The 22,432-nt window shown below is 51.3% G+C and overlaps 1 protein-coding gene across 3 annotated transcripts in view; it reads left to right on the top strand.

Moving 5' to 3' along the window:
• LOC111160517 (calpain 9) overlaps positions 1-19,760 on the top strand; it is a 45,644-nt gene extending 25,884 nt beyond the window's left edge. For 2 of the 3 annotated variants that reach the window (XM_022523672.1, XM_022523670.1), the window contains 14 exons: positions 145-230; positions 2,229-2,306; positions 3,651-3,811; positions 4,821-4,978; positions 5,154-5,362; positions 7,100-7,136; positions 8,166-8,246; positions 9,924-9,981; positions 11,535-11,599; positions 12,078-12,146; positions 12,406-12,484; positions 14,159-14,275; positions 16,908-16,972; positions 19,734-19,760. In XM_022523672.1, the coding sequence (XP_022379380.1) occupies positions 145-230; positions 2,229-2,306; positions 3,651-3,811; positions 4,821-4,978; positions 5,154-5,362; positions 7,100-7,136; positions 8,166-8,246; positions 9,924-9,981; positions 11,535-11,599; positions 12,078-12,146; positions 12,406-12,484; positions 14,159-14,275; positions 16,908-16,972; positions 19,734-19,760 (1,290 nt within the window). The remainder of the gene's footprint in view (positions 1-144; positions 231-2,228; positions 2,307-3,650; positions 3,812-4,820; positions 4,979-5,153; positions 5,363-7,099; positions 7,137-8,165; positions 8,247-9,923; positions 9,982-11,534; positions 11,600-12,077; positions 12,147-12,405; positions 12,485-14,158; positions 14,276-16,907; positions 16,973-19,733) is intronic. The other variant, XM_022523671.1, reaches the window with a different exon arrangement.
• Positions 19,761-22,432: the final 2,672 nt, after the last annotated feature.

Raw genomic sequence — 22,432 nt, 5'->3', positions numbered from 1 at the left:
TTCCAAGGGCTAGTTAAGAATTGATGAGTTTTGACCTGTGTTTGGCGTGTCAGAGTCAAGAGGCTTTGGGGAAAGCCAACTGTGACGGAGGTGAAGTAGCCCAGAGCTCACCATTCCACGTTTCCCTGATGTTTTTCCCTCTAGGTAAACTTCCGAGGCCGGAAAACAGAGCTCATCCGAGTCCGGAACCCTTGGGGCCAGGTTGAGTGGAACGGATCCTGGAGTGACAGGTTAGTCCCTGCCTCCTTGCCTTCCCGGGGCACAGAGGCCCGGGGCTGTCTTTAGCAGGCAGACGAGGAAGGGCCACTGTGCCTCCAGTTCCCTCCTGGCTCTCTTTCAGGGGACTGTCCGCGGCTGGGGTGGCCTTACTTCCTCCCTCTTCAGCCCTCTGGCCCACCATGCAGTCAAAAGGGAACATCCTTACAAGGGCTTTTTCCCCTTTCCAGTTACTGTATTTACATCAGTGGATCTGTTTTGTCCCGTGGGGACATGATGCCATCTCCCCATGATGTTGTGAGAGGCTTTCTCTCCAGTGATGAGTGGTTCCAATATGCAGTGTGTTTGTGTGTGCGAGTGTAGGTGTGGGGTCGGGTGGGGTGGCCGTGAGTGTTTGAGGTGTGAGAATCCCCAAAATATTGTTGAGCAGGTCACCATGGGGTTCTCTCTGATTGGTCCCTGGCCATTGGCGAGAGGCTGGCCACCCAGTAGAGAGACAGGAATTGGAACAGGAAATGCACCCCTTACAGAGCATTCAACTAGAAACTATTTCTTTGGCCCCCATTATAAAGAAAGTTCTCCCCTGCAGGTGTGTGTCCCCTCCTCGTCCCCAGGAAGTGGCCCAGGTGGCTAAGATCTGGGAACATTCAGATGTGTTTGGGTAGGACCCACCCTGAGCTGCTCCCGCCCTCAGGCAGGACTCTGCCATCTTGGGGTCCCGCTGTCCCACCCCGACCCGCTCACAGCTTGTGGGACTCTGGGGAGACCTCCGGCAAGTCTAGAGCCTGAGTAAAAAAACTTGAGCTGTGTTTGTCCTCAGATCACAAAGAGGCCACCATGTCGCCAGCCATTAGTGTGTCTGTGTCTCTGTTAACCTGACTCCAACCTGAGGGCACAGTGCACACCCCTGGGGGAGCTGGTGGTCCCATCACGGCTCTTGTCCCAACACCTTCCAGCCCCATTTGGGTTCTGCCTTCTCAGAGCCCAGGGCCTCGGGCAGAGATGGATTCACACCAACATCACGGGAGGGAAGAGATCAGCCTCCCTCTCCTGGCAGAAATGGAAAGAATGGAAATATTGAAATCAAAGTTAATGAGACACCTCGTATCACACATAGACGATTACAGTGTCCTTCCATTTAGAGAACACAGCCTGTAAAAGGGCCACTCGTGCCTTCTCCTGGGAAACACACAGAGGGAGAAATAAGGGAAGTGCATTTTCTGGGGTCAAGGCTGGAAGGCAAGCTTGCCTCCCGCTCCCGCTCAGCCTCGGGGTGACAGAGGGCAGGTCCCCATCCTGATCCCTGCTCCTGCCCCAGCCTGTTAGGACGGAAGTCCTGAAAGCTCTTTAGCTGGGCAGCTGGTGATGGGACGGGAGCCACTCAGAAGGTCCTGGCTCTGGATACGGCACACAGGACCTGGAGAGGGGCTTCTCCTGGGTCCTTCCCGGGACAAGCTCCGTAGGGCGTGGACGAGGCAGCCACGTTGGCTGGGTACCACGTGCTGGTTACTCAGCAGGAACCGCTCGGAGGCGGCTGTGCAGGTCACAGAGACACAGTGACCTTGGAGGTTTCCTAGTGAGCTCACCTACAGAAAGCGTTTAGTCTGAAATGTCAAGTCCAAGCAAACATAAGATTTCTTACCGCTTTTCGAAACGTCACTTACAAAAGAAGAGGAGAGATCAGGAGGTGCTCCGGGGCAGAAGTCATCCCCGTTCTGGCTTCCAGTAGGAAGTTTCTGCTGTTTTGCTGGTGTTCCACGTCCTGGGATGGTCCCACGATAATCCCCTATGGAGGGGCTTCCCATGACCCCGAGGACCTCTTACCATGGGCTGCTCTTGGACACCCACTTTCCAACAAGCCTCTAGATCCCCGGGGGCATTTCCGGGGCCCAGGGAGTAGGCATTGACCAGAATCAGTCCCCACACAGCCACCATGCTGGCTCTTCAGGAGGGACACTCCGGCCCCCGCCAAGGTCAGTATCCTTTCCGCCGACTTTGCTTAATCCTCCTAGCTCCTCTGAGTGGCGTTCCCTGGGCCCAGCTGAGCAACAGCGCCTGTGTCACACGGCTCTGGACGACGGGGAGTTCTGGTACGGGGTTCGTCTGTTTTCCTTTCTCTATCAGCTACACGACGGGTATGAGCACAGTCCCCTAGAGCCCTGGGCTCACTTGCTTGCCTTCTGTCTGTCTTTGTTCCATTTCTTGGGTAAATCAAACCCATTTGTCTCAGCCCTTTATGCTCACTCACGTTGGCAGAGAATTTGGTAGGATTGTGGGGCTGAGCCTGCGTCTCCAACCCAGCATCCCTCCTCCGAACTGTCCCTCATCCAAGTTTTCACGTTGTATTTGAAGACAGGCTGTCCCGCTTCTCCCAGGGGCTGCTCCCTTGTCCAGCTTGATGACAAGGGACCCGATGGCAGTGACCTTGAGAGCATCCAAAAATAGAGACCTAAGTGGGCAGGAAACATTCCTAATCTGGACTTTCTGCGGGGTGGAATAGCTCTGCCTAACTAGGAGTTTTTAATGGACCTTCACCTCTAGAAGCTTCTTTTGATCTTATTTCTTCCTGAGGGGTCCAGAAAAGAGTTGGCTCTTCTAACCCTGCAAGACCACACAGTTCTGAAGTCCATCTTTCTTCCCTGAGGAGCAAACCGGTCAATTTTGAATGGAGCTCACTTTTTTCTTAAAGGCCTTATTAAACACAGCAAGCAAAAACCAGCACACACTAATAATCTAGCTTTTTCCCTCCTCTTCCCCTCGAGCGCAGCCTCTGTCTTCCATATTTTTACAGTTTTAACCAACAGATTGCCATTTGTAATGTGAATATCTATTTTCCAGCTCTAACATTTCCTTGAAGCCTGTCCAAGTGCTAAGCTGGCGTCACCTAGTTTAGAAATCCATCACGGTGGCCTCCCACTTCAAGGCACCGAGGACTTAGGGTAACACCAGCTGCTGTAACAAGTAGACTCAGGATGTATGAAAATACAAATGCAATAGAGTTTATTGCTCACTCATTGTACCAGTCCAACAGGACATCCCTGTTCTGTGGGTGGATCTCTTCGTGCTGATTCAGGGACCCAAGCCCCTTCCTCGGTATGGTATCCCCCGGGGTCCCCCGGCCATCTGCAGGAAGCCAGAGGAAGTGGAGAGACAGGAAAGATTGGAGGAGACCCCCCCACCCCACTCCCTAAGAGCCTCGACCCGCGCATCACCGCTCACATCCCACTCTAGCTGCAAGGGGCAGGCTGCAGTCCCTGAACCCAGGTTCTCCTTAGCTTTGCTTGTGTCTTTTCTTTCTGCCCACACCTGAGTTCTCCCTGTCCTTGAGGATGGGCACGGGGACTCACTACCTGTCGGTTAGATGATTAAGGGAATGAATGGATCACGACGTCACCATCGCCTCCTATGCCTGGTGTCTCTCTGCCCTGTTGCAGGATGGCATTTAGGGACTTCAAGACCCACTTTGACAAAGTGGAGATCTGCAACCTCACCCCCGACGCCCTGGAAGAGAACACGCTCCACAAGTGGGAGGTGACGGTCCATCAAGGAAGCTGGGTGCGGGGCTCCACAGCCGGGGGCTGCCGCAATTTCCTGGGTTGGTAGTCTGCCTGTCATGCTCTCTGTCGTTGCCAAGGGTCCAGTCCAGCCTGACGGACGTCAGTGGGCCAGCACCAGGACCTTAGAGAAAGCCTGAGTGTGGATTCAGCAGGATTTCTGGGATGGCTGGTGAGGGCTACAGAGACGTAGCAGAAAGTCAGATAAGATTGTTTAGGGGAAAATCTTGTTTGGCCTCTTAGGTTATTTCCCATGACAAGTAATAAAAAACACAACTCATGCTACTTTAGCAATAAAAAGGATTTTTTCCTTGCATGGCTGAAAAGTTCAGAGGAGAAGCAGGATGGGCTTCAGGCATAGTTCCATCAAGATCATTGGTCTGGGGTTCTCTGCTCTGCCCTCTCTCCTCTGTTGACTTCTTCCTCAGTCTGGATTTCTCTATAGTCACAGGAGGGCTGCCAGCACCATCCAAGGCTTGTTGAGCCCTCCCTTGTGTACAGAGTCAGCCAACGAAAGTCCTCAACTTGGGGACAATCCCTCTAACTGGGAATTCCTTGAACCCATACTGCCTAGGAAATGCTGCCGGCTGGTTGGCTTTGTTCCAACTCTCTGCAGCAAGAGGGACTAGGATGAGCCAATCAGCGTTCACCCTCGGAGCAGGGGCTGGGGTGGGTTCTCCTCATGTTGCACAAACACAGGGGCACAGTCCTCTCCTCTGAAATACCACATGAGAGAAATAAGATGGAGCAAACCCAGAGGAATGTCTTTAAAAAGCTACATGGGAAACGGCTCGAGAGAAGGTAGAGATGAAAGGGAAGCACTTGGCCTTCTCACTGGGGTCACAGGAAGTAGGGCGTGAGGGTCATCAGAAGAGGGAGAGAAGAAATGAATGATTTTCTCAGGTTTGGGAAGATGTGGTGGGGCTGGATGGAGTGTGTGTGTGTGTGTGTGTGTGTGTGTGTGTGTGTCTGCGCGCACACGTGTGTGTGCTTATCTTTTGTGCTTTTTTTTTGAGGAAGATGAAATAATTCGCCTCTTTCAAATGGCAGATACCTTCTGGACCAATCCACAGATAAAACTGTCCCTGACTGAGAAAGACGAGGGGCAGGAGGACTGCACTTTCCTCATAGCCCTGATGCAGAAAGATCGAAGGAAACTCAAGAGGTTTGGAGCCGATATGCTGACCATTGGCTACGCTATTTACCAGGTGGGTAGGAAGCAAAGCCTCTCTTCAGAGCCCCACCCCGGGTGCTGGATCCTCAGCATCTCCTTGTCCACGTGCCCGACTCAATGGCCAGTCCCCCAACTGTGTCCAAGTAGCCAAGACCAGCGGTCCTCCTCATAGAACCAACCCCTCCCACCACTCTTCACGCCCATTCCAGAGCCCCGGGAGAGACGAGCACCTGAACAAGGACTTCTTCAGGTACCACGCTTCCCAGGCCAGAAGCAAAACGTTCATCAACATGAGAGAAGTCTCTGACCGCTTCAAGCTGCCCCCGGGGGAGTACGTCCTGATTCCCAGCACTTTTGAGCCCCATCAAGAAGCCGATTTCTGCCTGAGGATCTTTTCGGAGAAGAAAGCCATTACCCAGTGAGTAACAGGCTCGAGAATTCCTCTTCAGTTAGTGGCTCAGTCCCTGGGAAGTGGCTCAGGCTCTGGGAAGTCACAGAGGACCGTTGGAGCCATGACCCCTTTCTTCCCTTCCCCACGATCCACCTGAGAAAGCAGGTGGGAGGGTCTCCTAACCCATTTGCAAAGCAGGATAATTTCCATTTTAGTTCTGTTCCTTCTGCCCCTCGAACAAGCCTCTGAGAGGTTGCTCTCTCCAAGCCCTCCCAGAACCACGCTCCCCCGGCGATGAATATCACCAGAGTGATGCTCAGGTGGGGCCCTCCACTTTCCAGACCCTGTTGTCAAGAAACGTCTGGAGTGGGACCCACATTGAGAAGTGCTAGACTCATTTTTGAATACAGTGAAGGGGGTGACTGTTACCGGTTTCCTGAATGACCCATTCTTTCAGCTTCAGTTTAAATAAATGTTGTCAAATTGTCTGGGGTTGGTCTCGGCGCATGGACAGCGATGCCATCAGTTAGGAACGCCTGACGGGACTCACCTGGGCAGGTACTGCCCGGGGTGGGCCCCCAGAGACGTTTCCTGAACCGGAGCCAATGCTGAGGCCAGATTGACCCTTGTGGGTCTTTTTATGATTGCAAGACACACCTCAACAACCCAAGGAACTCTGAAAAGACAAGGTTTATTACGTACAGGTCCTGGAGAGCACATGGCAAACCTGGGGCCCCACTGTGATGTCCTGAGGAGAGAGAGAGAGAGAGAGAGAGAGAGAGAGTACATAGCCTGGGGTTCTGCCTTTATTGGGGTCGAGGGTAGGGGCCTAGGGTTTCAAAACAGGTTCATTCTTGGTAAACTTCAAACATAAAAGCAGGAATTAAAGCGCTTGAAGGAAAAGCAAGGAGCGGGCCAAATGGTTTACCAGAGCTTTCTAAAAAAAGAGAGAACTTCGTGGGTGAGGTGCCTGGGCTTTATGTCTAGCTGTGAAGCTGGCAATGTGTTTATTGGAGATGGATATCTTTGAAACGGATGCCTGAACCGTCAAAAACTTAATGCCAGACGCTTACTTTACCATCAAAAAAGCTAATTGTCAAGGGCTTATACTGCACAAGTCGGCCTTCTACTTAATATACCAGACTTTCCGCCACTTCCCCCTTTGCAGTGTCTTAGCAAAATTATTTTGTGTTGGACACTTCTATGAAAAGTTTCCCATTATTCCTTTTGCCATCGGTTGCTCTGTGGCAGAGGGAGAAAATGGTTCAAGATACAAGCATCCCCTCCTTTTCCCAGTAGAGACGTTCTACAGATGGAGGAGAAGGGCCATGTTGGCTAATGCTGCTTTTGAGCTAGATGAAGCCCCAGCTAGGGACTGCCCTTAGATACCGAGATGGAGCCTGCTGTGGGTTCGTAGCCTCCCGTTCTATCTTTTGTTCAGTGGGATAGGATTGGGTTGGTGGCAGGCCTTGAGAATAACCCCAGTTGTCCAGTCTGGTTGGAGTTCCCAAGCTGATTACAAAAGGTGTGGTTCCTTTTTCTCCACTAAATAGAAGCAATTAAAGATCTTCCTTTAATTTTTGAAAATTCTGCTGGAGAGTTGTTCTCCAGTCTTCTTCCAGATACTGGTACAAGCTGAGGATGAATTTCCCAGGATCTGTTCACACAAAAGCGCCCACACGAGAGGCGTGCAGACTGACAGCTCTTGTGGGCGGCAAGAATGAGAGAGGAAGTTAATCTACAATGTGTTTTCTGCCCCCCCAGGGACATGGATGGGGATGTGGCCATTGACCTTCCGGAGGTAAGCCTTCCCATGGTACTCTGGAGGGTGGGAGTCAGTGACAGTCCCAAAAGTTCCCTTCGATCACAGTGTCACTCAGGGCTTTGAAGTTCAGGGAATGGTTTATCTGCGATCGGGTGAGTACCTTGATTCCAGTCTCATGGAGGACAAGCCTTGTACCTTCTAAGTCTCTCATGTCCTACCATGACTGGGCATGGGAACGAGGTACGTGCTCTGAAGAAAGCTCCGTTTGGAGCGATGTTTCTCTGGACCACCAACTCACTCTGTTCCCTGAGAAGTGGCTGTCGCTTCCGCGGGGCATGAGATGTCTTTAAAATGCCTTCAGTCTAAGAAAAATAACCCAGAAGAAAATGAGCGTGGCTAGGAGATTCTGTTGCAGAGGACTTGGAGGAACACGTGACTTCCTCCCTACCATATGTGTGTTGTGGGGGGCTGTCGGGGAGGGTTTTATACTTGTCCAGGGGCTTTAAGACTTTGAAGACGTGCTGAGCTATAACTGGGACAGTCTGATGCTTCCCAAGTCAGCATTGATCGGCCCAAGACAAAACTAAAACACCCAATGCATTTGCTGAGCTCTTTCCATGCACTGGGCTCAGGGCGGCCTGCTCGTGACACACTCCTGTCCTCAAAGATTTCACCACCTGTCAAGACAGATGGTTCGGCAAGTAATTACAGTCGAGAGTGGTGAGGGGTCTGTGAGAGAGGGCACAGGGAGCCACGACCACCCCGGCTGGGACCCCAGCTCGGTCAGGACTCCAGCCTCCCTTAGCGCTCTTGTCTGCAAAAGTCCCCCTGATTGGTCCTTCCACATTCTCCCTCTAAAGAGCCTTCCCCAGGGATCCGATGGCCGTTCCTAATGCTCTAGGCAGCGGCCCCTTCTGTTTCTTCCCCACAGCAGTGAGGTCCCAGCCTCTCCCAAGGGACCACAAGGCCTCCAGGGCACGCCTTTCTCTTGCGATTTCTTTGGGATAGCAAACGCCACAAGTCCTTTCTGTGACTCCAGTGCAAGTTCCTCTGGTTGCTTTCTAGCCTCCGAAGCCGACTCCAGCTGGCCAGGAGACAGAGGAGGAACTGCAGTTCCGGGCCCTGTTTGAACAAGTTGCCGGTGAGGTAAGGGCCAGCTGCGGGCTACACTTGGCCTTGACCCCCTGCGGTGCTGAGGGGCCTGGTTTCCTCCACAGCAGTTACCAGAGGCCTGGTGGAACTAGAGCCAACGAGAGGCCAGGCCTGATCATCTGGGAGGGTCCAAAGACCGCCTCCCCCATCAGACTGGGCTGCCACCTTCGGTGGGACAATGGCCCCCCAAAGGAGCTCAGCCTGGCCTGGGGCTTTCTGTGGAAGGCTAGGGGGAGCCTTGAAGAGGAGCTTCATTGCACTCAGCCCATAAACCACTGCCTTTCGAATGTTCTGTCTGCTCGGGTGGAAGTTGGGGTTGCTCAGGGACGTCACCACGAAATTACAAATGTGACCTTTGTCGGGTACCATCAGCAGCCCGGCCAGGTTTGGCGGTTCGGGCCAGGACCAGCCTCTGGGGAAGGCGGGATCCATTCCTCGCCTCCTGCTCTCCCGCCCCTACCCCATTCTTGCCCCCTCGGTTGTCAGCTTGTTTTGGGGGGTCCCAGCCTCTCTTGGGGGCCCTGGGTGTCTCTCGCCCAAGGCTCCATTCTCCTAGAAACTGTCCCACCTGTGCTCCCTTGTAGCCATTAATAAAATGAGCTTGTTTGACCATTTCCTGGAGGGGCTATAATGACTACATTCGCTTCCTTCTCCTGCCAGGGCCCCTGAATCATAAAAGAGTTGTGTTTGCGGGTGGGGAGCCCTGACGGCAGGATTTCAGGCCATGTTTCAGGATTTCAGGATTTCAGAAGCAGGAGGGCAGGGAGACTTGGGGACGGTAGTCTGGGTGGAGAGAAATGGGGACCTGTGTGGTTCTGCGTAAGCCGCAGCAGGCCAGACGGCCACAGGGCAGGCGGAGCGGGGCCAGGGCAGGGGTGGTGGCGGGGGGCGGGGGTGGTGCGCACATCAGCCATTTCTCCTCCAGGGCTGACCCCCCCAAACCCCATTCCCCAGGCCTCAGAAGCTCCAGGCAGGCCCATATGAAATAATTTCACAGGTGACTATTCCGCACCAGTAGCTCAAAACCCTGGACCAAAGGAGCCTTAAGTCCACGCTGCTGCTCAGTCGCACACGTACCACTTGCTGCAACATCCTGGAAAATGCAGATCCTCTCGCCTGGAGGTCTGGGGCAGGGCCCGAAACTCCATATTTATGACAAGCTTCTAAGGGCCATGGGTGCTGAGCTCTCGTGGGCTTAGCAGACGGCCCCAAATCAGTGGCTCTGAATTCACCCAAGAGGTTTTGAAAACAGCCCACGGGGCAGCCTCCCAGTCTTCTGAATTGAAATGGTCCTTGGAGGGAGCCCGCATCGTGGGGCGAGCCCCCAGTGTGGGCATTGTTCATACTCTGCAGGGGGTTCTGCTGTGCAGGGGCTTGGGGACACAGACACGAAGGTCCTCCAACAGAAGTGCCACGTGGGGAGCTTTGCAGGGGTTGGGGACACCTGTCTCGCCTGGCCCAGCTTTTCCATCCTTTCTGGGCGGGGCACGGGCGTCGCTGAGAAGTTAGGCAGGTTGCAGTCTCCAGGAACCAGAACGCGGGCTCGCAGCAGGGTCCCTGAGGGCCAGCGACATGTGACACTGTGGCTTGAGCCAGATCGAGCTCAGGACTGGAAGCAAGTGACAAAGAAGGCGCTAAGGGCCATCAAAGCAGTCATCTCTCCTCCCACAGGACATGGAGGTAACCGCAGAGGAACTCGAATACGTCTTAAATGCTGTGCTTCAGAAGAGTAAGTGCTCATCCCCCCACCCATCGGGGACCCCAGGGCTCCTCTGGAGGGGACGCGTGACCTGTGACCTCGTGCTGCCTCTCCTCCAGCTCCCCCTGCTCTCCAGGGCTGACTCTAGGTAGACTTGCCAAATAGCTTTCATTGCTTATTTCCTGATTACAGAAATGATGCCAGTTATGGCAGAAAATTCCGTAAAAATGCAAAAAAGCCTAAAGACAAAGACGTAAGCCTCCAATGACTGAACCACCCATAGATAAACCCCGTTAAGATGTGCGTGTGTGTCTCCGCCTATGTGTGTGTGTATTGTGTGTCGTCGTGTGTGTCTCTCAGTGTGTGTACATCTACACATAAGGAATTGTCATCCAATTATAGATACAGTTTTATTTGTTAATGTAACAGCTTTAACATAGAATTCTCATGCTGAACAACCACCCACAACGTTTCTTGGTGTGCGGGTTACAGGTTACACCCCGTAACAGTCAGACCCCACCTCCCCCAGCCCCCGAAACCACTGATCTACTTCCTGTCTCTATAGACTTGCTTATTCTGGACTTTGCATATAAAAAGGATTGTGTGTGGCACCTGGGTGGCTCAGTCCTTAAGTGTCTTCCAGTGGCTCAGGTCATGATCCCAGGGTCCTAGGATCAAGTCCCACATCAGGCTCTTTGCTCAGCGGGGAGCCTGCTTCTCTCTCTGCCTTGCCTGCCTCTCTGCCTGCTTGTGCTCTCTGTCTCTCTTTCTGACAAATAAAGAAAGTCTTTAAAAAAAAAAAAGATTTATCCTCATTGTAGTATTTGCAAAGACTTCTTCCATCCTTTCTATGGCTGGTTAGTATTTCCCTGTAGGAATATACCAGATTTCGTTTCCCCATTCCTCACGGATGGCCATGAGGGTTGTTGCCACTCTCTGGCTCTCGTGACGAATATTGCTGTGAACGTTGGTGAACGAGTCATTTGTGTGGGCGTTTCTCCTGGGCATATATCTCAGACAGCTGCTGCCTTACAGGGCAACTCTGTACTTTCTGTTTTAAGGAACCCTCCGACCCTTTTCCAAAGTGGCTCTTACGACTGGCAGGCGAGTGTTCAAACTTCTTCAGTAACTTCAGTCCTGCCTTTTAAACTGACTTTTTCTGAGCATTTCCCCCGTCATTACACGTGCTTCCAAAACGTCACTCTTAAGGACCATGTAACAATCCATCCTACGCACATCACCTTTTCTGCTCCGAACCTTCCGTTGGTCATTTATGTTCTTTCTAAATTTTTGCCATTACACATAACCAAATGATAAAGGTCTTAATTTGTCATTCTTTGCTTGGGATTCTTAAAACTGGGATAAATGAATGGAAAGATCTTCCCGTTTTTTATATTGTGCAGTTTTGTCCCCCCCACCCCCACCCAAAGGCCATGTCAGTTTCTGCTGTCACCAGCAGCCTGAGAGTGAGCACATGTGCCCCTCCCTACCCCGGATCTGACCCCTCTCTTGTGCTCCCAGCAGCCCGGGTCAGTTAATCTTATCACGTGTCCAGTGAATTCTGCTTTCCTGTGTGATTTCAGAAAAGGACGTCCAGTACAAGAAGCTCAGCCTGGTGTCCTGTAAAAACATCATCTCTCTAATGGACGTATCCTTCCAAATCCGTGGTCTGTGTTTTCCCGTCGTGCAGACCCTTCTAGAATGCGGCACCCTTAGCCAGTGGGATAGTCTCCTCGGAGAATATGCAAAGACCGGCGGCACCTAGAACTGGAACAGAATCAGGAGGCACAGACCGTCCAGCAGGCGGACTGCTTTTGAAGGGACTTGGGGGTCTGGCTGCCATTTTGGGGTCCCCGCTAAGGGGATGATAAGGGAATGTTTTCCTTGTGCTTTCTCAAACCTGGTGGCGCGATGCCCATCTCACGCCTCCCCATCTCACCCCTGCCATTTCCCCTCTTCAGAGAAGCGTGGTTTGCTAATTAAGCTACCTCCCTAGGAGCCCTGACTCTGTGTCACGGGCCCCCCGGGCCAGCCGGTTGCCTCTCCATCCCTGAAGTCCCACGAGGCACCTTGGGTCCAAACCCTGATCGTCTTCCTTCCTTTCTTCCTTAACGCACTCGGCACAGACCAGTGGCAACGGGAAGCTAGAGTTCGGGGAGTTCACAGTGTTCTGGGACAAGCTGAAGAAGTGGACAGTAGGTGACCCTGCTGGGCACGTCCTCTGGGGATTGAGCCAGCCTGGAGCAGGAGGGGGTTTTCTGTGGCCAAGGGAGAGGGCCAGAGGGAAGGAAGCGCGATGGAATTCCCAGGTCGCTTCTCCTGCTTCCAGCGCTTCCAGAAGGATCCACGCTTGCCCCTAGAATGAAAGTGAAAGCAAGAGGTCGAGGAGTCTCTCCTCATGGGCAGGCCATGGCGCCCTCCCTCTGGTTCTCAACGCCTCTGTCCTCCCCGTAGAACCTTTTCCTCCAGTTCGACGCTAACAAGTCAGGCACCATGTCCTCCTACGAGCTGCGCGTGGCCCTGAAAGCCGCAGGTAAAGCAGAGCCTGGAAGGTCAGGCGTGGGCTGCCCGTGGCCGGGGACTGTCTGTGGATGGCCTCTTGCTTCTCGTGCCCTAGGAGGTGGCCGGTCTTAAACCCGAGGTCGTGTTTCTTGAGGGCACCGCTCTGCTCTGTGCCAGAGCCAGGCGCCAGGCTCAGGACTCACTCGCTCGCGCCGGGGCCCGTGTTTTGAGCCGCTTTGCGATTTTGGCAGGAATCTTTAAAATGGTTCTACTGAGGGTGAACGTAGCGTGACCCTCCTCTCTGACCTCTGGCCAAGTTTTCTGGCCGAGCTGAGGTCATGTGAGCCTTTGGTGGCAGGCCACACGTGGTGCCCCCAGACCTCTAATTGTTACTTTCAGATGGTGATAGCTGGGAATGATCATGGACGAGGCGGGGCATGACGGGTCCCAGGATTGAGGGACAGGGAGGAGTTCCTGGAGTTCCTCTGCCATGGGCAGCTCTGTCCCTGGCTTTGTCCCCAGACTCCAAACCAGGCGGTTCAGCCACAGTTCACATCAGCTCTGCACATGAAGGACGGGACCCAGAAAATGCCACAGATGAGGAGGGTCTGATCTTCTTAGGGGCTGCTGACCCTGTTTCTAGGGGAGAAGGACAGGGCAGAGAGGAGAGGTGTGCCCAAGTCTTTCCAGGACTGGTGTGGGGAGGCAGGAGGACGCCCCCTCTCTCCCCTCCTCCAGCCCTGTGGAGAGCGAATGCCAGCATCTGGGGCATCGCCAGCAACTGACAGCACTGGCGGCTCCAGAAACCTCTCTCGATGTCTGACTGGCCTTCTCCTCTGTCTGGGATCGGGACTGAGGAGCAGGGAAGACCGGGTAGATTTCCAAGCAGTATATTGAACATTCTGTGGAAATCGAGCTTGTAGACTGAAGTCCGGGGCGGGGGGGGAGGTCAGCGGGGAGTCCCTAGGATGTGGGTTAGATACCGAAGCATTAAATGTTGGATCTAAAGTGACTTTACCTCCCTCAAGCCCTCGTTCAACCAATAAGGACATGAATCCCAGAGAAGTGAAGCAGCCGCCCCTGGCTCAGCCCTGGCGTCACTCACACAATGAGCCCCTGCCCCAGGGCGTCACTCACTGGGGGCTTCAGCATCCCTTCTAGAAACATGATTCCTAGAGCCCTCAGCACCTTTGGGTTAAAGTGCCCTCCTGGGGCGCCTGGGTGGCTCAGTGGGTTAAGCCTCTGCCTTCGGCTCGGGTCGTGATCTCGGGGTCCTGGGATCCAGCCCCGGGTCAGGCTCTCTGCTCAGTAGGGAGTCTGCTTCTCCACCTCTCTCTCTGCCTGCTTCTCTGCCTACTTGTCATCTCTGTCTGTCAAATAAATAAATAAAATCTTTAAAAAAAAAAAAAAAAGTGCTCTCCAGAAATGGAGGCGGGGAGGGGGATGGGAGTGGGGCTCAGACACCATACAGCATTAAGGTTCCCCCAAGTGAGGCTTCCTGAAAAGTTGGCAAGACACAAGGGGTAAGTGAATGTCAAAACCAGGAGCGTGACCTCAGGAGCCCACCAGCAATCCCCCTGGCAGAGATGCACAAGGTCACGCTGCATCTAGGCTGAGGACAAGGAGCCCACATGCTGGCGGGATGTGCCCCGAAGGTGCCCCCCACAGGGCCCAGGCGAGACGTGTCTCCTCCCCTCCCCCACAGGCTTCCAGCTGAGCCATCACCTCCTGCAGCTGATCGTCCTGAGGTACGCAGATGAGGGCCTCCAGCTCGACTTCGACGACTTCCTCAACTGCATGGTCCGGCTGGAGAATACAAGCCGTGAGTGGCTGGCGGGGCTGGGCCTCCTGGGACCTGGTGGGCGATGGGTGGGGGGAGTGTCCCTGGGGTGGTGGGTACAGCCAGCCAGGCAAAAATCATGGCGATGACAGGTCTTGTCCTGTGATCTCAGTGGTTAGCTGAGGGGTGGGGTGCGGGAGTCTTCTTTGTAGGACTGTCCTTAAGAATCTTCTAGTCTACCGCCTCTGCGTAGGGCCACTCCGCTTGCCCTCGGAGTCATTTTCCACGTGTACACCCTCTGTGTCCTTGCGGGAGGATGGGGCGGGGGGGTGGTGCTCCAGCCCCCCCGAAGGTTCCATCAGGGGTCAAACCCATTTCCTCTCTGTCGCCCTCCCTCCACCCTACCTCTGTTTTGTAAGCTCTACGCGCTGACCTGGTTTTTCCCAAACAAGACGTGTTACCCCAGGAAGAGAGAGAGAGATTTTGTGTAGGAGGCCCTTAGACTTTGCAATCTGTGGTCACACTGTCACCAAGCTGAAGCTGAATCCAGGGGCCTAGAACCCAGCACCAGGGTGGCCACCATGACTTGGGGGCGAGGGAGAGAAATGGTGTCCAGGGCCCTGCACCCCTGAGGACGCCCATGCTTGATTTCACACTTCAGTGTCACCACCACTGAAAATCATTTAAAAATGATCATTAAATGATTAAAATGATTAAAAATGATGTAAAATTATTAAAATTATTAAATGATTAAAAGTGATCATTAAAAAATGACCTCCATCCATTTTTTAGCAAGGGGTCCCACATTTCCCATTTGCACTGGGTCCCATGAATTACGGACCCATCCTGCTTGGCATTTTCTAAAGGATGTTTGCTAGGTGGCCTCAGGGCGTTTGCTAACCCAAGTCAGGGTCTGGGCTCCCCGGGTCTAGGGTGCCAGAGCTCCCTCTGCTTCTGTGACACTTAGAGCCCATGGGATTACCTGCAGAAGCCTGTCCCCACCGAGCTCTAACCCCCCGGAAAGCCGCACTTAGCAGACAAGTAAGGCTTACATGTGGGCTGATCATGATGGCACGGGGGAGACAAGCCGGTGCTGGAGGGCCTTGCATACCAAGTCAGCAGGCTGGCTTTTCTCTAGGTGGTCACCACTACTACTACCACTACCACTAGCTGGTAAGAGGTACATTTTAGAAAGGCCCCCCGAAAGGCAGACACGTACTAGAATTACAAGATGGACAAAATGGACCCAAAGAGAATGATATTTGGTAACTTATCGTCTCTCAGCTGTCCTAGTCCTTTCTAAACGCCCTCAGCCCAGTCCTTCCAAGCCGGGGGTTCTCAGTTTGTTCTTACAAAATCGAGGAATATTAGGGAGAACGCACTTTGGGCTTCACACCCACCTTCTCTGGGATCCTCTAGTTAGATCCACCACCTGGAGAACTTTTTTAGAATACTGAGGTTAGGCCTTCACCCCAGGAGTAGTCAAACTTTTTATTTTCAGAATTTTTAATCTTAAGTATAAGGAATACAAGTCAGTCCCCATGGGCCCCCCACCAATGTTCCCAAACTTTGCCACACATTACAACCCCCGCACTCCTGGCAGGTTTAGAAAATTTCGATGACCTGGACTGCACAGGAAGCCAATTAATGAGATCCTGGGGGGTGGAACACAGCATCGCTCCTTGTAGCCCGCCCCCACCCCAGATGGTTCTAGAGCCTTACACCAGTCTCAACATTGATCATCCTGCTAAGCTCTCATCTGTTCTTCTAACATACATTTTTTTTTTTCGAACTCTTTGATAACAGAGCTCAGGAATTCAGTTCTTCCCTCTGTAAATACCTCTAACGGGCAGGCTTGTCTTCAGCACAGCCCTCCTGCCATCTGTGCCCCCAACACTCTTCTCAGGGAGCCCTCAGTGTCATCTAAGAACTGACCCGAGCTGAACTTCCCAGGTCATCTCTCCATGTTTGCTTGCTTGTCTTGGGATCTACTCGCTGCCCCTGGCTGTTGGGTTCTGTCTCTTTTGTTTTATGACAGTTCCCTCCCCCTTTTTGTTCTATTCTTCAAGCTCCTGGGAGACTCTTAGGGGAAGCCAGACTCGGCTGGCTTGGCCACTTTGACCAAATGGGGAGACCGAGGCCCAGAGAGGAAAGTAGCTTTCAGGTTATTCCATGCGTTAGCTGTGATGTCCAGCTGGGCCAGCTCCCCGTCCTCCCCCTGCTCCTCCTATGTGTGCGGGAGCCTACGGTGCTCACCTTCTCATTAGGGACTCGTAGAGACTGAAGGGCTTAGCTTCACGTACATGTGCTTTTCCTCTGGGGAGAAGGCCCGTGGATCACAAGGCATCTGTAACTCCCCAAAAAGTTAGCACAAGCGTGATGTTTGGGGCCCAGGAGCCAGCTGACTGGCATGTTGGAGAGGACAGCACATGTCACCCAATACTAAGGCCACCAGCTCTGCCCTCCCAAGAATTCAAGAGCCCCCATCGTGCGACAGAAATTCCCCTGTAGCCGGCCTGAGTCTGGCCTGCCATTCTAGAAGATCCCTGCTTACCACCAGATGGAGCAGCTCCTCCACGGGCTGCCCTGCAGGGCCCCAAGGTCACTAGGAAGAAAGAAACCTGTCGAAGGAACTGTCCCCACAATGATGCTTTTCTTGTGTCTCTCCCATCAGGGGTGTTCCAGGCTCTCAGTACAACGAACGAGGACAAGGAGTTCATTTGTCTCAACATAAACGAGGTAGGATCCAGCCGGGGCTAGTCAGAGCTCCGCCCTATAAATGTTTCCTGAATGCCTGTGAAGGTCACACTTGACCTTGGCAGGTAGTAACAACAATGAAACTCCTAATATTTTTAGGTACTAGTCGGTTAGCAGCCAATGCAATCGTTACAATGGTCCTGTGAGCTAAGAATGAACAGAACTCCCATTTGGCAGAAGTGGAAACTGAGGCATAAAACGATTAATCACCTGGAACAGAGTGAGCAAGCAAACGCTGCGTTCTTCTTCTCTTCCTTCTGCCATCTGGGTTCCTCAGCCTGCCTGCCTTCTAGCTTCCGATTTGCTCACTCTCCTTGCTCATGTTGTCCTGTAGGTCTCACGATTCTCAAAAACCCTGAGAAAGACACAACTTTTACCAGTTACAGGGCTAACGACAGCAAAAGTGATGGAGGGAAGAGCACGGATCAGAGTTTCAGAGGCTTGAAGGAGGCATCCCAGGGCTGGACTATCCTATCTGCCTGCCCAGAGTGTGGTCCGCTGACCAGCGGTGTGGACATCACCTAGGCAAGCTGTTAGAAATGCAGCGTGCCAGGTGGTGATTACAGCCCACAAGACTACTACAAACTTCAGAGCTGCTAAGAGACTACATCTTAATTGTTCTAGCCACGAAAACATAAATGATAATCATGTGACCTGAAAGAAATGTTAGCTAATCGCATTGCAACATATAAATGTATCAAGTCAACACATTATACACATTTACACAGTGTTCTGTCAGTTACATGTCAATAAAGACAATAAAAAAATCACACAAACAAGAAATGCAGAATACCAAGCCCCACCCCAAACCTGCTGAGCCAGATTTCATTTTAGGAGGATCCCCAGTGATTCCTACACATACTAAAGTCGGAGAACGCTGCTTAGATATTCTTCTGCCCAAAGGCAGGGAGGAGACTATGGACCACCTCCCTTCGCCAGTTACTGTGATTTCTGTTGCCCATTTCCCCCCTTTCTCTCCCTGTGTCCTCCTGTTCAGTTCTGTCTTCCCTTGGACCCAACAGTAGCAACTCGAGTCTCCGTCACATCTCTGAGCTCTTCTCCCACCCACCCTCTTCAACATCCGCACTGCAGACACTGTCTCATTTCCAAGCCCAGTAGCAATTTTGGATTTGGGTTCTGCTTTATTGACTATCAAGACAAAGCGGTGGGTGACAGTGTGTATCAAATGGGATAGAACTTCCCCTCTGTGCTTTGATTTTGTTCAATTCAGCTGCTCTGTGCCTCAGTTTCCCCATCTGCAGAGAGATCGAGGCCTTAATCTTACACCAAAAGTTTGGTTTCTAAAAATATCATATAATTTATTGTGTCGGTTCATTTCCAATGTTCTCATGGGTGTATCTCAGATCCCTGGACATACTGTAATTTCCCCTGAGGACAGAAACTGGGCATTTTCCTTTTCTAGTATTTTCTCTACACTTCAGTGCACACTATACACTCAATAAATTAACTCCTCTGACAGACAACCATATAGAAAACCTGGGGGGTTCCAAAGAAAGATGTGCATACTCAAACTGGCCCTTTCTGAAAATAAGAGGGACCTCCAGACCCAGATTTCTCAATGACGTCAACATTTGGCCACTATTAAGCATGAAGAAAGGACCGTTACCACCTATCCAGAGTGCAGGGGTAGAGCAGACAGGTTTGGTAGTCAACACCCTCTGGCCAAAGGCTTCAAAGGACCAGAAGCATGGAGGAAGCTTTCCATTGCCTCAGAGTCAAGGTATCACCTCCAAACCAAGCATCCACAGGTGCAGGGGCTGGGACAGGCTCTCTCTACTCTCCACCCTCCCCTCAACAGACCCAAGTCATGTGCTGTGTGCTTTCCTGCCCCAGCCCATAGTTGTCCATCTCCAAGACAACAGGAAAAATCTTTGAGCCTTCTCCCTCTCTCTCCCTTCAAGCCTGTCATCCTCAACTCTGACCGCACGATAGGATCACCTGGGGAGATTTAAAAACCCCAGTGGCCTGGCCATGACCCAGACCAATTAAGTCCAAATCTCTGTGGTGGGACCCAAACAGTGATATTTTTTAAAATTCCCAAGGAGTGCAGCTTGCGGCCAAGTTCAAGAGGCCCCTCCCATCCATCCGTTAGCAATCGGATCCTTGCCCCTCCTACAGTTATTTTTGCCTAAAGAGCTTATGGATCTTCCTCTACCCAGCTGCCTTCCCTGACCCTGGCCTTGGCATACACTGTGTCTAGGAAGTGGGGCACAGAGGAGAGAAGAAACCATCCCACAGAATCGTGTTTTCCCATGACTATGTTGTGATAAGAAAGCAGGGGCAGGATGTCTTCAGGATAGAAAAGGAACCACGTGCGACTTCACTAGTTCACTTGTAAAGAGCCCCGGGTGCTAAGCCCGCAGCCTCTTCCTGATGGAGCCCCTCTGCCCTCCCCATCAGGGGACCCCTCAACAAAGAAAAGAGGCGTTTCTTATCGCCCTGCTTTAGGAGCCTCAGGAAGGCTCTCTTCTTTGCCAGGGAGAAAGCACATTTCTCTCTCTCTCTCACCATCTGCTCTTGACTTGAGCTAACTCAGAAAGATCTCAGGACCTCTGGAAAACTGAAAGCGCTGGGAATTCTTTTTTTTTTAAATATCTCATGTTGAAGAACGAGTCCATATTCGCAGGCAGGATGATCATATGGCGGAGCTGCTGTGACGTAAACAAACCAGGCTGGTAGGGGAACCAACTCTCACTTCCTCTCTCTGTCTTCTTGTCCCCAGTTCATCAACTTGACAATGAACATCTGAGGCTTCCCTGGCAAGAATGCAGTCTGTCCAGCTGGGTCTTGACTTTTCGACCGTGAACTTCAGAAGGATTCTTGGTGTAGAGCTCCCCTCCCATTATCCAACCTTCTCCTCCCCCTGCCCCACCATCCTGATCTTGGAAGAATGAAATGGACTCAACTGTGATCTCTGATTTTATGCTACTTCTTTGTACAATCACTGCCCTAAGACGGGCTGATGCCACCCCCTGTGCCTTACGCTCAGGTTCAGGCGTTGTTAGCAACTTCTCCCCCCACTCCTTCCCACCTCTTCCCAGTACGGATTATCCAGAGTGTAAGTCAGTGCACAGAACCCTGGCTTCAGTGGAGTGTCAATCATTATACTCCAACAACCTAGACAGGACAAAGGACAATGTTTTTGTAGATGTGTTGGGGCCTGAGATGAGAATAGAAAGGTGTGATGTCATGATCACGCCTTTTCTTCATCCTAGGTGTGTTTCCTTATTGGGGCGGGGGGGATGCCCAGGGAATTCTGGATGATTACTTGCAAGAATGGAATGTTAACTAGGACAGTCTCTGTCCAATCCAGACATCCTTTGTGTCTAGAGCTTTGGGTCAGAAAAGCCAGGTGCAATGTTCCTTCTTCTCCGTAGTCCAGATTCAGGTCAGACTGGATTGCATTCACGTCTACCATGATGGGGAAGAGCAGAGCGGAGAAGCCTTGTTTTAGCTCCCTGACACTGAATAGGAAATTCCCCCCAAATTGGGATAATGGGAAACAACATGATATTGCCTCGATAAATGCTAAGTCTTGTTTTCTTATTTATATACTTGTGGCAGGTGAGGTGGAATGGAGGGGCATGCGGAGAGAGGAGGGGAGACAATGGTTGGGATGAAGATCAAGTTAGAAGTGAACCTTCATCAGATCCCTGTCCCCTGGCTGAAGATGCTGGGGCAACATGATCTCTTCCCACTTCCCTGCCCTTCCCTGAACTCACCCAGCAACAGCAGCATCATGCAATAACAATGTTTCCTAGTTCCTGTCCTTGATACTTGACATCTTGAGGTCTGGCTGACCCCGGAGGGACTGCCCTTCCCAGAGCTAGTAAATTCCCAGAGATAGTGTGCCTTCCACATACAAGCTAACCAATACAGAGCCCACACCCCAACCACCTCCTCCAGGGGACTTTCACACTCCACACCACTATCCACCTGCCCTAATCACTGCAGGGCCAGGTTCCAGACAACTAAGGACACTTCCCTGGCCCAGAGCTGCTGAAATTATTCAAACTAGGCAACCCTCAGAGTGCTTACCCTGCCTCACCCGTCCCTTCCCACGAAAACCACAATAAAGACTCTTGCCCACATTTTTCTCCTTGCTCCCTCTGCTTCCTGATCAACCCTGCTGCCTCTCTGTGTGGCCCTGCATGACATGCCCTTCCCCTTCTTTTGGGATTGGTGAATATAACAAGTGACCTTTTCAATAGCAATTGTCTCCTGATCTGTTGGTCTCACCAGATAATAATTTGAATTTGCAAGAAATGAACAGCACTACAAATGGTATCTGTGGGTGAATATAAAAGACGATAAATGTTTTTTCTCTTCTAATTTTGTTAAGAGACATAAGATTATACAAAGCAATAATTATAACACTGTATTCTTAGGTTTGTAATGTATGTAGCGATATATAATAATAATAGCACAAAGGAAAGGGAAGAAATTGAGATACATTGAAGCAATATTACTATATTTTACTGAAATTAAGCAAGTATTAATCTGAAGTAGACAGTATAAGTTAATATGCATATTGCAATCTGTAAAACAACCTCTAAGAAAATGACAAAAATGCAGTAAAGCAACAGAGGAATCAAAATGGTATACCTAGAAAGAGTTGTTTAGTGCAAAAGCCGTAAAGGGGGAACACATTTTCAAAATGAGACACAGAAAACAAAATGGTAGACCTAAATCCAACCACATCAATAATTATATTAAATATAAATGGATAAACACTATAACCAAAAGGCAGTGATTATCAGAATGGATTTAAAAAGCAAGACTCAATGGCTATCATCTACATGAGACACACTTCACCCAGAAAGACAAAAATAGGTGGAAAATAAAATGATGAAAATGGTATACCATGCCAATGTAGCAATAAGTGAGCCAGAGTGGTTATGTTACTATCTAAAAAGTTAACTTCCAGGGGCACCTGGGTGGCTCAGTGGGTTAAGCCTCTGCCTTTGGCTCAGGTCATGATCTCAGGATCCTAGGATCGAGCCCCGCATCGGGCTCTCTGCTTAGCAGGGAGCCTGCTTCCCCCTCTCTCTCTGCCTGCCTCTCTGCCTACTTGTGATCTCTTTCTCTCTGTCAAATAAATAAATAAAATCTTAAAAAAAAAAAGTTAACTTCCAGATAAAAAATATCATTAAAGACAAGAAGGATCATTACAGGATGATAAAGGGTAAATACATTAGGAAGATATAATAATTATAAAATGTAATACTACCTAGTAGTAGAGACTCAAAATTTATGAAGCAAAAATGCATAGAATTGAAAGAAATAGCTTAACAGTTAGCTCAATACCCCACTTCAGTAACTGATAGAACAGCTAAACAGAAAATCAGCAAGGATGAGATAGGCCAGTGGACCATCATGAGGCCTGGTCACTCCTCCAGCCCTCTTCCCCCCAATAACAGA

Source organism: Enhydra lutris, unplaced genomic scaffold (genome assembly GCF_002288905.1).
Source record: "Enhydra lutris kenyoni isolate GAN:26980312 unplaced genomic scaffold, ASM228890v2 scaffoldscaffold76, whole genome shotgun sequence".
NCBI classification, from domain to species: Eukaryota; Metazoa; Chordata; class Mammalia; order Carnivora; family Mustelidae; genus Enhydra; species Enhydra lutris.
This window is presented reverse-complemented; position numbering and strand designations above follow the sequence as displayed.